The 15,071-nt window shown below is 37.4% G+C and overlaps 1 protein-coding gene across 1 annotated transcript in view; it reads right to left on the reverse strand.

Moving 5' to 3' along the window:
- Positions 1 to 14,126, reverse strand: part of LOC140171318 (dynein axonemal heavy chain 12-like) — a 79,672-nt gene extending 65,546 nt beyond the window's left edge. The window contains 10 exon segments of the mRNA XM_072194554.1: positions 516 to 694; positions 1,893 to 1,984; positions 2,763 to 3,108; positions 3,500 to 3,661; positions 4,915 to 5,107; positions 5,932 to 6,007; positions 6,142 to 6,331; positions 9,060 to 9,086; positions 10,359 to 10,652; positions 14,001 to 14,126. Of these exon segments, the coding sequence (XP_072050655.1) occupies positions 516 to 694; positions 1,893 to 1,984; positions 2,763 to 3,108; positions 3,500 to 3,661; positions 4,915 to 5,107; positions 5,932 to 6,007; positions 6,142 to 6,331; positions 9,060 to 9,086; positions 10,359 to 10,652 (1,559 nt within the window). The 5' untranslated portion in view covers positions 14,001 to 14,126.
- Between the last annotated feature and the right edge of the window lie 945 nt (positions 14,127 to 15,071).

A 15,071-nucleotide genomic window follows, 5' to 3' on the forward strand; every position in this document is an offset into this window, starting at 1 on the left:
AAATTCACTCAGTCCTACCACCCTGGTATTGCATTGTACTGGTATTTTAAAACTCACAGTCCAAAGGGTGATTTTCTCATAATGGGTCAAAGTGAAATGTCGGTATAGTGTTCAGACATGGCGACATCTCTTATCTTACGCGCAAAGTTTCTTTTGTGTACACTCACACTATTTGCGCTATTTTTGAGTTCGCTCACGCATACCTAACTCAAAGTCGATCTCCATGATAGGCTACATGCCCACATTCCGCGGGAATGGAAAAATCACTCTTCTTTTAAGTCAGTCTACTTTCAAAGTATAAGGCAGTATCAGCAGGTAACCAACAAATCATATACTGTGTTTTACCTGGGAATACCGATATCTTACCTCTCATTCTCTGTGCGGTGATCAGATGCCACTCTGTCAAGTAGCATGTCAGCATAACTCCTAGATTTCTCTGCCAGACCTCGCTTCAGATCCAGCAGATAACCAACAAATCATATACTGTGTTTTACCTGGGAATACCGATATCTTACCTCTCATTCTCTGTGCGGTGATCAGATGCCACTCTGTCAAGTAGCATGTCAGCATAACTCCTAGATTTCTCTGCTAGACCTCGCTTCAGATCCTCACAATCCAGACGTATCATGTCAAAGTGTACAATACTGTCCAGGCTCATGATTTCTTTGGCTATGCCACGGAACTCATCAATGTACTGGAAACAAAGCAGAGGTAATGAGTGAAATTAAAAGTGTGGAAATTTAAGGGTTATTATATTACAACATATTTTCAATGATCAAGTTATAAATGCTTTGTGTTTGTCAGTTTCCTAGTCACTTTGTTTTATTTTTATCTATCTGCCTGCAAATATTCATCTCCCTCTTAGATTCGGCAACTTAAGTTTATTTTTATTACTTCCATGGTCTGTGCTGTGCGCTGAGCGTACACAAGCGTAGACACAGATAAACATTCACGGTGATTGGCTGATCAACGGTCTTGAAAACAGTTTACCCATTAGTTCGTCAGCACATAGAAGGGGAGAAGACCACACCACTTTTACGCAATAGCCAATCACTAGCGCGTACCTGGACCACATAAGTAAAAAAAATAACTTTAAGCAGTCCCATTAGCTCAATCAGCTAGTCGCTAGAATCTACACTATATAAATCTGCGGCTTTTGTTTTGTTTTTTGGACACATTATTTGCCCTTTCCTCATTTTCCTCATCAGGGTTTCACATAGTCCCATTGTTTCTGTAAAGTGTGCTGAGGCTTGTGGATCAACTTCTAGGCGTTGTGCCTGTGCGTAGCACTTAGAGAATAAACGATAGGAATTTTTATTATGCCGGCGCAGCCGGTATCCACTACGATAAAATTATTGGACCTGCCTGTCGTCTATCATAGGTAGAGGATAGGCAAAATAAAAATTCCTATCGTTTATTCTCATTCTTAGTTAGCTAAATATTATTTTAATAACTGTAAAATATTTTTTAAAGGAAAAGTTAAGTTACCGTCATAAAAACTCCCCCTTTTCTAAAATGAACGAAACTTGTTTACAACTTCACATCTTTTGTTGCGCGTACTGCTAAGCGCGTGCGTATGTATTCCGACCTGCGCTTCACGCATACAACGCGATACATACGCGCACCTCTATGAGCCTGTTACGCGTTATCAACACTCATGATGACGTGGTGTCGTCTACCGCCTGATAGACGACACCCAAAATCATGCGATTGTCCAATCAGATTATGTGTCTACTAATAGACCACTCCCACTGACTAAGAAATTATAAATCACTGCACTTTTTTTAATACTTTGTTACTGTATTATGTTTGTAAGTATTCATTGTAATAATTAAAACATCTTGATTGCAATTTTAATTTAACAAATACTGTTTGGTTAGCCTATGTCTTACCTTACAATACTCTTCAAATGAGTGTTCCTCCTGTAAGAATCCTTGTACTTTATTCAAAGCATCTCCATTGCACAGAAACTCATACTTGTCCACTGAAACCAAGAAAAGTAGTTTATAATTATTTCAGCAATACTTATTCACTCAAGTTATCTTTTTAAACATGTGAGAATAATTTATCACATGTTAATTTTTCCATTTAAAGAGGTTAAGGGTTCAGTCACCCACCTTTGTACAGTATTTTTTGTGGGACCTGAGAGCACATCAGACACACCAAATTGCATTCTGAATATGAGGAATGTCCTTCTGATATCAAATAATTTACAAGGAATGTCCTGATGATATCAAATAATTTTTTTTAATATGCGATATAATACAAATTTTATGGTAAATTATTAAAAATTGAAATTTTTGACATTTAACAGTATTCGAAGTAATCTTTATGTGTATGTAGCTGGGATGAAAAGCCGACCATCATATAAAAGTTTTGACCTTTCATATTGAAGATATACATGAAGTTTCATAAAAAGTCTTTTGGATACTTCATGGATGTCTTTAACTTGAGCTGTGATTTACTGAAAAGGTACAACATATTAGCTTTTTTGGTGAGAGAAATCTAGACCAATATTTACCTGAAAACAAGAAACAAGTCAAATTGCTAAGCTCAGTAGCATTGCATGATCCTTATTGAGGCAGTTTTTTAGGGCACACCCATTGATACGTGTACACATAGATCGGTTGAAGAGAGAGCTGTTCTTCTCTGTCAGCTATTATCGGCACTTCCTACTCAGCCTCTCATGCCTGTCATTTCTAATTAACCCCACAAACACATAAAGACTCATTCTTCCCAATTTAATATGCCTCACAACTTACTGTATGACTGTAGATGTTCCTGTGGGCCTTCAAAATTCACCTGACATGCTTCTTTCAATGTGGCAGTGCATCTCTTTATGACATGATCAGCCACAGCCACATCTATACAAGTCAGATCATTAGTCCCAGACAACCAAGACTGTACTGTTGGTACACTCTGCATGGTATTGGTCAGCTGTGTCACTATAAACACTAAACATTCTTCCAAATCTGAGTAGTATGGGTAGAATTCCATTTTGTCGTTGTCGTAAGTTAGCTCCATTTTGAAGATGGGGAGGTTTAGTTTGTCGTCCAGGTTGAAGAGCGCCACCCATGCTTCTATGGATCGTGTGATCAAGTCTTTCAGCTGTTAATGAAACAAGGGTGAAAAGATAGATATGAAAATCAGGAACTGCATGCAACAATGTAGTCATTTCCCCAATTATAATGACTTTTTTCAGCAATGCAGACCTAATCATTGGATGACCTTACAGTTTAAGGGGATGCATAATTATTCCACAATCCACAGCATCAAAAGGAGCACATGATTTACTTCAACATATAATAGCCACTTTTGTAAATATTCTTTGCTTTTCTTGTCAAGAAAATGCTTGGCTGTTAATGTCTTTAAAGAATAGATCTTGATTGAATGCTCTTCCACCCAAAATGTAACACTTCTTATGAATTAAATTAATATCTACACAAAGAATTCACAACTACTAGTATGTTATCAATATTTTTTCCCATTAAATACTCACTTGATTTGATATGAGAGTTGATACACTCCTATAGAATGATTCCATCTTATCCTGTGCAATGGTGTGGAATTGTTTCCTATCCACAAACACATTAAGAACCTCAGGCCACCATTTGTGCATCAGTCGTTCATCCATCTTCTCACACTCCAAGATCACATTGTTCTGCAAAATAAGATCACATCATTCAAATCAGCGCCATAGAACATTTCTAATAATTATTGAAATAGTTAATCATTACAAAACTGGTTTGAGATATGACTCTAGCATCTGAAAATGGATTTGATTGGCCAACCGAGAATCCATCAAACTCACTTATCAATGATGAATTGTTTATTATCAGATGCCAGAACATGCTGCAATTTTTTTTAAACCAGAATAAGTCAAGCAAAATTAATTTTTAGCTTTTGATCATTTGATATTCCTGACCATTTAACTAACTGTAAATATTTTCAAGTTCCAAAACTCAATTCAATATTGATAATGTAATTTCCAATTTACTGGTTAGTTAGTGCCATGATTTAGATAGACATAATCAAGTTGTATTAAACTGCTGAGTGTTTAGTAGGGTTGAACATCTTCAGCTTTTGCAGTTGACTACAATTGCTTGCACAGAAGAACGGGACTTTTTCGCTACTTTAGTGTGCACATGGAGTAAGCAGTAAAGTGGGGTTCTGATTGGCTGATTGAATCACATTATGACAAACTATGAAACACATGGACACCCCATTTGCTAACCAAGCCACATAGCATTGCATGATCCTGACATGACCCCATTCTTTCTATGCGATAAACATGGTGCACACATTTTTCAATCAATCAATTTGATTTTGTAGAGTGAACATCTTGCTACATGAGCTATTACAGTGAGGCTCACGTACAATGTTCAACACAAAGTGAACAATGCTATAACTTGGAGGACAAACAAACCAACACCGCCAAATTCGACTGACATGTGTACAACGTGGGAAGCTATGGGGAAATTGAACACTTGTTGTCTGATCATGCATGTGTTTATGGTTCGGGTAGCGGTTACTTAGCAACTCTCGTTCCGCTTGGGTTTATTGCATACACTCTATAAGCATTTGTCCCAGGCTATTCTGACACATACGTAAGACATTCTGCATTGATGGATATCTTGATACAAGCATAAGACATACCTTGAGATGTTCACACTCCACAGGACCCTGTGCTCTCTGTCCTGATAAATCTACTATAAGCATCTGTCCCAGGCTATTCTGACACATTGATGGATATCTTGATACAAGCATAAGACATACCTTGAGATGTTCACATTCCACAGGACCCTGTGCTCTCTGTCCTGATAAATCTACTATAAGCATCTGTCCCAGGCTATTCTGACACATACGTAAGACATTCTGCATTGATGGATGTCTTGATACAAGCATAAGACATACCTTGAGATGTTCACATTCCACTGGACCCTGTGCTCTCTGTCCTGCTAAATCTACTATAAGCATCTGTCCCAGGCTATTCTGACACATACGTAAGACATTCTGCATTGATGGATGTGTGATGTGTAGATTGACTTGTATGCTCTCAACGGCTGCCACAAAGTCATTGTGCCATGGCTGTGAATAGTCCAACCCACTGCAAGTATAAGTAGTAATGAGATATATAATACGATGTGTATTTTATTGAAATCAGAAACAAGTTCTCTTTATTAAGGAATAAATGAAATGGACTATTCCAGCTTAAAACCACACTCCCCTCATGGAACATCTTGGAATTCCAACCAAATTTAATAATTTTACCCATTCCAGATTCAGCCATTTTCATCAGCAAACAATATTGATTTATGAATTCCAAACAATAGTGTCTAATTTTAGGTCAAATTGTGCAATATTTCAACTTGACTTTTAAATGCCAACAATTTTCAACTAGAACTTCCATAAACTAGCAAAAAAACAAGTGCAGTTGGCATTGAGGTGGCAGTGAGATCTTTCAAAGGGGGTATGGATCATAAATGGAATAGCAGCCATTGCAACACAATCAAGAATAAAAGTTATCACCAATTTGGATGTTATCATTATGTATGCTTTGTATACAGAATATTAGTCCTACTCCTGACCCTACCACTAAACAAGAACCCTAAACCTACAGCACCATACGAGAGGTCCTATAATGGTACAAATAAAATTAATAGCATCTCTGTTACTTATCATATAATTATATGCAATTGAGGTTCTACATTACATATTTTATTTATTTACCAAAATATTATTTTGTCTACATATTGTTATTAAATTCTCTTTGCAAATTGGTTATTACAGCTAATTTTCAATGAGATTAATTTCCCTGCATTTATGAACTAATGCTGCTATTTTATAAATGTTTTTTCACTGATCATGTAGATTTTTAAAACTTATCTTACTCCTAGATTCTTTATGACTTGACAACTGTGACAAACTTACAGAGGTTCTTGCGGTGGTTCCCCTGTGGTGTCTTTCTCAAGTCCTTTCACATCTGGTTTTATTAACACATGTTGCACTGAAAAACAGAAGACAAAACTTGTGAATTTTTGGGTAATTAATTAATGTGAATCAGAATGCAAATTTTAAACCCATACTACATCGTCATAAACATAGAATTCCCGGCAACAAAACACAAAGACTTGGACCTACCCATAGATTTTTCCATGCTATTATGGTAGTCATTCTGTACTTCTTCAAATGTTTCATCGATGACGTCTTTGACCGTTGGTCCCTGGCGTAGGTGGATTGGTATCATCTTCAAGATGGATTTGAACCATTCCTCGTTCATTGGCACTACTGGTCCACTAGCAACACACTGGCGCATGAACAGGTAGTTTTGCTGCAACAAATAATGGTAATACAAATAACATTCACATGTTCTCCTGTATAAAGATTAAAAATATTAAGTTTTTCAGGAATCTATGATTTACTATTAAGATTTTATGAGAGAGAATGTCCACCATGGTGTGTGTCATTATACAGGGTGTCCTAAAAATGATAAAAAAATATTAAGTTTTTCAATCCTCTGTGATTTACAAAAAAGAGTATAATGAGTGTTAATGTTCACTATGGTGTTTGTCATTATACAGGGTCAGTGGCAGCACCAGGGTGCATCAGAACTCTCCCCCTTCTCCCAGTAAAAAGCCATCATTACGAAAATGTCCACTTTTTGCAGTAATTTTGCACAAGATTTGTTGATTTTGCTCCCTGAAATTCACTTTTCCCCCATGACCCCCTTGAAAAAAATTCCTGGCGCCACCACTGTACAGGGTGTCCTAAAAATTGTGTTTTTCGGTCATCTGTGATTTACAAGACAGAGTTTATGAAAGATAATGTTGACCATGGTGTTTGTCATTATACAGGGTGTCCCAAAATGATTACCATCCATCCATTCATTGTAAACATTTTACTTATAATGTGATGCCTTTCACAAAAGGTGCGGCATATACTGGTGGTGATTATTTTGAGACAACCTGTACAATACAAGACATCTAACATTACTGATATGTTTGGCCACAAATTTTATATTTTTGCTATATTCATGAATCAAGGAGATGCATTTTGCTATTGATAAACACATTAAAAAAAATGAAAATCTCAGAATGCCTTTATTGCAATCATTATCTATAAAGACTATCATGGCTCAAGTCTTGTTACAATAAGCATCAAGTTAGCATGGATGAGAGTGGAAACTGAGGCACAGGAGGCACATCAAATCATATTCATTTGTTTTAAATACTAAAGGGAAGAATTTTACAGAAATAACCTGGTACAAAACAAATGCTTGAGTTGAAAACTTGCATCAATGGGTTAAGGGTAGGGTTAGTATTTTAAACATTATGACCAGAGTTAGAAAATTGGAATTAATATTTAGGTGCAACTTAAATACAGCAATGCACATCGTTGTTTTGGTCCATAAATATTGACACATTGTCTTCAGTCCTGAAGAAACTAGTTCTGGATTTACAATGCTTTATTTTCATCAAAATTAAGCAATAAGTTTTATGGGATAAGTTTGGGTCACATAATGTTGCATGATTATGGCATTGTACAGGGATTTATTCAGTGGCTGCACCATGATGGGGAAGGGGGGCAAATTCCCCCAGTCTTTCCCCCAAGACACTACATGTACCAGTAAAAACCCAAAATTACATACATTTCCAAGTTTTGTGGCAATTTTGCGAAAAAGTTGTTGATTGTTGCCCCCCTGAAATTTACTTCCCCTATAATACCCCCCTTTACCCAAAAAATCTGGTGCTGCCACTGGATTTGGTTTGAAAAACTCCAGGCAATATGCAATAACATCATGCTGTTGAAGTTGCTGTCAAGAGTATACGGACTGTGGTCAAATCACACCTCAGCATCAAGGCAATGCTATAAATCATACATGATCACACTCAATAATCTCACAACCAGTAGCATAACCATATATAGGGGGCAGAGGAGGGGGATTTTCTCTCCTCCAGTCAAGACCCATGCACCATGATGATGCCCCCAAATGAGCAGACAGTGTATACAGGTTTCACATCATGGTAGCATGGTGTTTGCCCTCTTTGCAATGCTATAAATCATACATGATCACACTCACTAATCGCACAACCAGTGGCATAACCAGAGGGGAGAGGGGGATTTTCTCTCCTCCGGTCTAGACCCATGCACCATGATGTCCCAAATTATATGACGTTACAGGTTTGCATCATGATGACATGGTGTTCGCCCTCTTTGCAGCTCATTGATTATGAAAAACTGGTTACGCCTCTGCCCAAAATATCACACATACTTAATCTTCACATATGATGAGATGCTGCAAAATATAAACCTTTTAGGTTGCTGCATAATTATAAATTTCAGTAATTACTTACTCGAACAAACTTCCCTCCCTTGTGCAGTGAAAAGACAAGCAGTGCAAGACAAGACATGTGAAATGGTGAGTTATTGAAATGTAGTGTTTACAAAAACATAGCATCATTCATAATCATGATGATTAACAGTGATGAAAATAACACTTGCTTAGTTTATAAAATAGACATGATATTGATGATTAAAATGGTGCAAGTAGGCGACTTAAAATTCATGATGTTTAGGGAGCTATTTAATAAATGTAAGAAAAGGTAAAATAGGTCTAGAATAACATTTTTGTATCAACCCAGGAGCCTTGCAAGTCTTTGAGAAATTGGTATGGTAGATGATTTTCAAGTATGTTTCAAACATGTGAATCATGATATATGTTAATGGAGAGAGAATCACTTTCAAGCAGACCTCAAATATCTTGTTACAATATTCATTCCCAAAATGTGTGTTTTGGACCGTGATATAACTTTCAACTTACAAGTGGGGTGCAAAACTTTGTGATAAAACTTTTATACAGTAAGTATTCTATAACACCTCATATACTCCCATAAATTTTCAAACCAATTCCAAAGGTTAGGTGCAGTTTTAATATGGCGACAAAGTTAGAAAAGTTATTTCGAGGCCTGTTGTCAACCCTCATGTCTAGTTAGAGATGAGCTGGTTAGTATGTACAATTGTATCATGTACATCATGTATAATAAATCTTCAATACTTACTCTGGTCAATCTGTCATGGCTCATCATCTGTGTTTTAGAAGGGGTGGGTTTTAGTACAACAGATTTTTTTAGTTGAAATGAATAATTTATAGTGTGTTACAGTTTGAAACAGAAAGGCATTGAGAGAAAGCAGGGAGAAAACAAAAATAACACAAAACATACTGTAAACAAGGATAAAACACTTTGAAAAACTAAATAACCTGAGGCTTTGGAAAATTTTACACAACTGTATACTTAGTATAGGTAAATTTATGCAAATGAAATGATGTGTGACCTTTAACATTCATTATTCCATATTTTCTTTCAGATTACAATGTATCTGAAGTTCCACATCAATGTCTCCATTTCAACTAAGAATTCTCATAAACTTCCCACGTTTACTGCAACCTCTATACTTCTGCACCTTTGAAGTTGTCAAAGAGAAATAATTATGATTCAAATTGTTATCAAAGCATTGACACACAACGCTTATGACAATTAAATCTGGAGAGATGAAACTGAATAATCTAATTGCCATAGCAAAAACATTGGCATTACTTGCACAATCTGTCTAAACCTATCTTATCTGGACTATGTAAACATCCTACATCAGGGATGTATTTAAAACACCACACCGCACAACAACTAATGGATGCTAACTTTTTGTTTGCCTAGTAGAATTACAAGACTGCGGAGACATTGGCCTAACAGCAATTTAGCATGCTTAGTGCTCAATAAGAGTCCAGTAAATTGGGCAGCTAAGGCAAGAAATCCATTTAGTGCTGATAAAGCTGGGGATGATAACGTTTTAATTGGCAACAAAGCAAGTCAAAAGGGGTCAAAATCAGATCAAACCCTGCAGCATGGACAAGATGTAAACCATTTCAAGTCCTTTGTCTTGCTGGATCTTCAATGGAACGATTATTGTTCCCAGCAGTGCACCAATAGCTTTATTTCTTGCCGAAAATTTCCTGTTGGACTACTGGTAATTAAGTTTCATTGGTTTTTTGCACAATTGCAAAGTGTCAAAAAATGTTATGATACATGGTACACCCCTGCCAAACATCATACATGTTACCAGGGTTGTAGCTAGAGAATTTTTAGTGCGGTGGCATTTGTGTGAAATTGACTTAATTTGGCCAAATTCTACGAGATTTTGCCATTTTTGACACTTGAGTGCTGGGTGCTACATTGTAGAGCGTAAATTGTGTAGTAGTGGTGGGCTCTAAATCCGAGTGCCGGGCTTTGCCGCCCACAACCGCCAACCGTAGCTACATCCCTGCATGTTACACATACACACAAACAATGTTGCTAACTTACCGATAGTGGATAGTCTGGATCCGGTGGAGTCGGTGGTCTCTTCTTATTACTCTCCACAACCTGTTCCTCTATATCACTTGCTTTCTTATATAACACATCTGTCATGAGTGTTTGCATCTGTTTAGCTCTTTTGTGTGTCATCAATTTACTCTTACTGTAATCTCTGGAGTTGCTGCCAGACAACACACTGGCTGGTGTGTTGATTGGAGGTAGACGGGGGATGCCATTGGAGAGTCGAGAAGCCCCATTAGGGGACCTCCTTGTAGGCATGTGTCCATTCACTTTGGCTGACATCTGTCAAAAGATATGAAACAAATAAATGTTTACTACTCAATATTTCAAACACCTAAATGCACTAGCTGACTGATCGTGTAAATACATATAGATGCGTTGACCTCAATGTTTATCAACAAAGGCAAGGGACTGGTATATCGATATGCTTGAGTGAACCCGGCCATGCTACTACTACACTGTTCATCAATAGCCTATTGTGATGTAGCTGGAGTTTAAATAACTGACATAGGTCAAAATACTTCCCGACATGCTTAGTAGCCAAGTCTGTCAAAGAGTATTATTCTTGTCATCCACACACTACAAATGTATGTACACATACTTGTTTGTAATAAACGCCCCCCCTCCAATTTTTCTGTGAAAAATTGACAAAAATGCGAACATTTCCATGACACACTGTGTAGGTAAGCTTAAAACTTGCATCAGTCATCAGTCACGATCGCTAAATTGAATGGACAAAACCCTATTATGACTCAACTCCCATCCATTTCATTGCCTAATTATGGTAGAATTTTACTACTAATTCATGCACTTACAGGTGTAATTTTGTTGTATTTCCCACGAAAATATCATTTTCCGTGGGCGCCGCCATCATACGTATAATGTAAATCCCTCCTTTTAATAGGAGCACCATCAGGAAATTGAACACGATTTTTAAGCTTTTTTCACTGACAATTCACTTCTAATAAACTCCCCCCTTTTGGAAAAATGCAACGCCCCCGGGGCGTTTATTACAAACAATACGGTATACATTTGGCCACATTTTATTATACCGGTACGATAAATACGAATTTATTAAACATGGTAACAAATATTCTCTAGCAAATTGGTTATACGATCGAACTGGCAGGCATATTATAAATTCAGGATATTAAATATCTTCCTGACCAGCCAGATCTGCGCATGGTCAAAGACGTTCAGACCAGGGGCTATTTTAACGTGCCTCACTGTCACGTACGTGACGAGATAAAATATTTGTGCAGTGACAATTAACAATCCGAGTAGATATGCTTTAATAGTAGACAATGGTATAGCCTTTCTTATGGTCACATTCAGGTAAAAATGTCAATTTTTTTATTTTTGAAACGCACTCTACTTCATCAACACTTTTATCTCATTGCACGATCGTGACAGTGAGGCACGTTAAAATAGCCCCTGCGTTAGACGATTCCTTACTAGCCACAGACCGTCCGCTGGAATTAGTTAGAACATGAACCATTTGTTACAGTGGCTGTTGGTCGGACCTCATCTCTTCGCATCGACTGTGACCTTAGTCCCCGACATTGCCCTTATGAACTCACATCCTCCCGCTATCATGACATGCCATGTGAGCAGGATTTGGCAGTGTACTTTACTGTGTAAGCGTATGGAAGGAAATTCAACATTCATTTTTATCCTTTATAAATCCCCGGGTATAAATCCCATGTTGTAAAGTCATGATAGTACTAGTGGTAGGGTGTATTCACAGATGCCTAAGCCCTAAAATAACCACACACAAGCAACTGGACATCATGAGAGTAAAGCGCATTTGAGCTAAAATGGTTAAAAATTAGCACAGGTTTCGATGGGAAAATGTCAAATCATGCTAAATGGCAAGCCATGTTCAGTTCAGTTCAGGAAAGGATTTTCCGCCTTTTCTTTCAGGCGCACCACCTAAGAAGGTGTAGAATATCGCATAAAATGTGTACAATTAACATCAAACATCAAGATCACCACCAAATGTTCACAAAAGTACAATGTTGCAGCGATAATCAATCTTACTATAAATACTAAATAGGCTAATGTTGTATCTATCTGTGTATGTGTAAAAGGCTCCGTCAGTTTCGATCCAAATGTCGCCAAATTCATACGGGATATCGATGAATATACGGAGACGGTAATGCACTTTATTTCGTTGAAAACGGTCAAGAATTGACTGCAAAAACAGTGAAAATATGGGTAAAAACAGGGTTTTTGTTATGAAAATCGGTTGCCAGTCTACGCGTCACTGCAGCTGGCCGACAGCGCATCAGCAATGTGCACTACGCGAATGCGCACGTAAACGGCGCAGAGCCACGCGACTTGCGTGCCAGAGACCAGTGGACATGATAATACGGAAAGATGGAAAAATAAAGGACAAAAAGGTACATGGACGGGTCACAGGATTATGATAACGGGTGAACACGTCCGCAGACACGCTATGAGAGGACGTAATAAATACGGGAAAAAGTTGGAAACCGGAAATCACATGGAAACGGGAAAAACATCGAAATGGGAAATCACAAGCAGCAAATAAAAAAAGAAGCTATAAAAGGGAAATGCATGAAAGAACAGATTTAGAAAATAATCGGAACGGGGTTAAATAAATAAATACCGGTAAATAAATAACATGGAAACGGAAAATCAAAAGCTAAGCAGAAGAAACTAAAAAAGAAAATGTAAGAAGAGACAGATTTAGATAAATAAAATGTACCTTTTCAATGATTCTTCCTGTTCAGTAATTCTTCCAGTTATAGTGAATCTCCCATTTACTCATCTAGCGGGGACCCGCGCGAAGCGCGGGTATCCCGCTAGTGATAACAAATTCACTAAGAACAACCATACATGCAGCGAAGAAACACTGTCACATCAAAATTCAATAAATGCACAATATATAAAAGAAGCTGTCAAACCAAACACACATTCAGCTTCAACAAAGAGAAATGGTACGCAGTCTATATAGAAAAAATATTAAATTTGTGTACATCGTGGAACATTCAACTACGCTTGTTACTCCGCGACTAATCATGCTAACTACACGCGCGTACAACGCTACTCTACCCGTCCATATTAGCGAGGCTATCTGCGTACAACTGCTTACTACGCACAGCCACAGCCACACAAAGAGTATGTTCCACGATGTACACAAATTTGATAATTTTTCTATAGATTATTTTGCCACAAGCCGTGCGGTGAATTTTCCAGTGCGCGGCCTGACACTCCCTACTGCAATACTTGGCAACTGAACACCTTGTGCACTTCTTAAGCCCTTCAGGTACAGTTGTTTCTGGGGCATGATTAGAAGGTGAACAAACTTTTTGTGATCCAAAATATTGCAATTGCCAATCATTTATCATCATGGCTTTTCATCAATTTCATGCAATATGCAAATTTGGGCAATAAAAAGGCGACATACTTTTGGTCATAACTTTGTAATTATTTAACCTGCAGACATGGTTGAACCATCACTTTTTAAAGAAAATTGTCATCTTTCATTTAGTTGCATTTTAAGGAGATATTTTAAATTTCAAAAGTGTTATTGTTAACTTAAGCTTACCGATTTGTAGGCCTGAGTTTGATGGACATTTAGCGCAGAAAACTCGAAAACCTTACCTTAGGAAAATGCTGATTTTGTCATCAGCCAGAATGTTCTTCACTGCTTTATCTGTATTCGCACATTTGTAAATATTTTAGTATTATTTTCGTTGTTTTTCAATCATTTCGGATAGTAAAGCGTTCATCGTCAGTTCGGCAAATCCGTCAAATCGGGATGTATACCCCGATCGGGATGTACATCCCAATCGGGATGTATATGGCGCATTTGGAAATGAAACACGTGGGCAGTTCGTATTCGCTAACGCGTACCAGGGTAGGGTGTGACAAACACGCTGGCGGAAATTTGTTCATGGTTTCGGAAAATTTTAAACATGTTTAATCGATTCCTTACAAAATTTTACCCCCATAGGTTATCCGTGGGAAAAAGGGGTTTACCGTTGCAAAAAAAAAGGTATAGAGCCTCAAAGTTGGATTTTACGTTAAAAAACCTAATTTTGTAAGAATTCAGGGTCCCAGCGCTTCCCTAGTTAGGTTGTCGCAGAAAAAGCAGGCCCAAACGAATGTGGCGACATTATAAAATGTGTTTCCAACAATCATTCATGAAAGTCACGACTTTTATCTATCATTTGCAAAAAACAGAGCTTATTATTTTGATAAAACAGTTTTGAAGATATGATCTCGGATGTAAAAATGGTTGAATGATGCACCGCACAGATCGCACAGACCTACTTCATTCAATTTTTTGTTTGTTTGTTTATTGTTGTTTTTCATTGTTCGTTGTTTTGTTGCCGTTGTTGTTTTTGTTTGGGGGGATTTTGTTAAGCAAGGGAAGGTTTTGGTAGGGTGCAGCTGTGCAAGGCAACGGCAAGCAACTTTTAAGTTCGTTGAATAGATTCATCATGCAGGTTTGTTCAGAATGTAGGCTTCTGCCTACACATTTTTGGATTGCTTTTTGACAAAACGAAGTAAATTTTTACTCACTATACAATATTTTTTGTAGGACAACACATTATAATTATGTAGTCAGTAAAAATTCACTTGGTTTTGAACAAAAATTCAAAATGTTTATCAACATTTAAGTTGAAAATGGAAAGGGTGCAAGTCAAAAGGGGGGGGGGGGGTATATAC

The sequence above is a fragment of the Amphiura filiformis genome, chromosome 15 (genome assembly GCF_039555335.1).
Source record: "Amphiura filiformis chromosome 15, Afil_fr2py, whole genome shotgun sequence".
Classification (NCBI taxonomy): Eukaryota; Metazoa; Echinodermata; class Ophiuroidea; order Amphilepidida; family Amphiuridae; genus Amphiura; species Amphiura filiformis.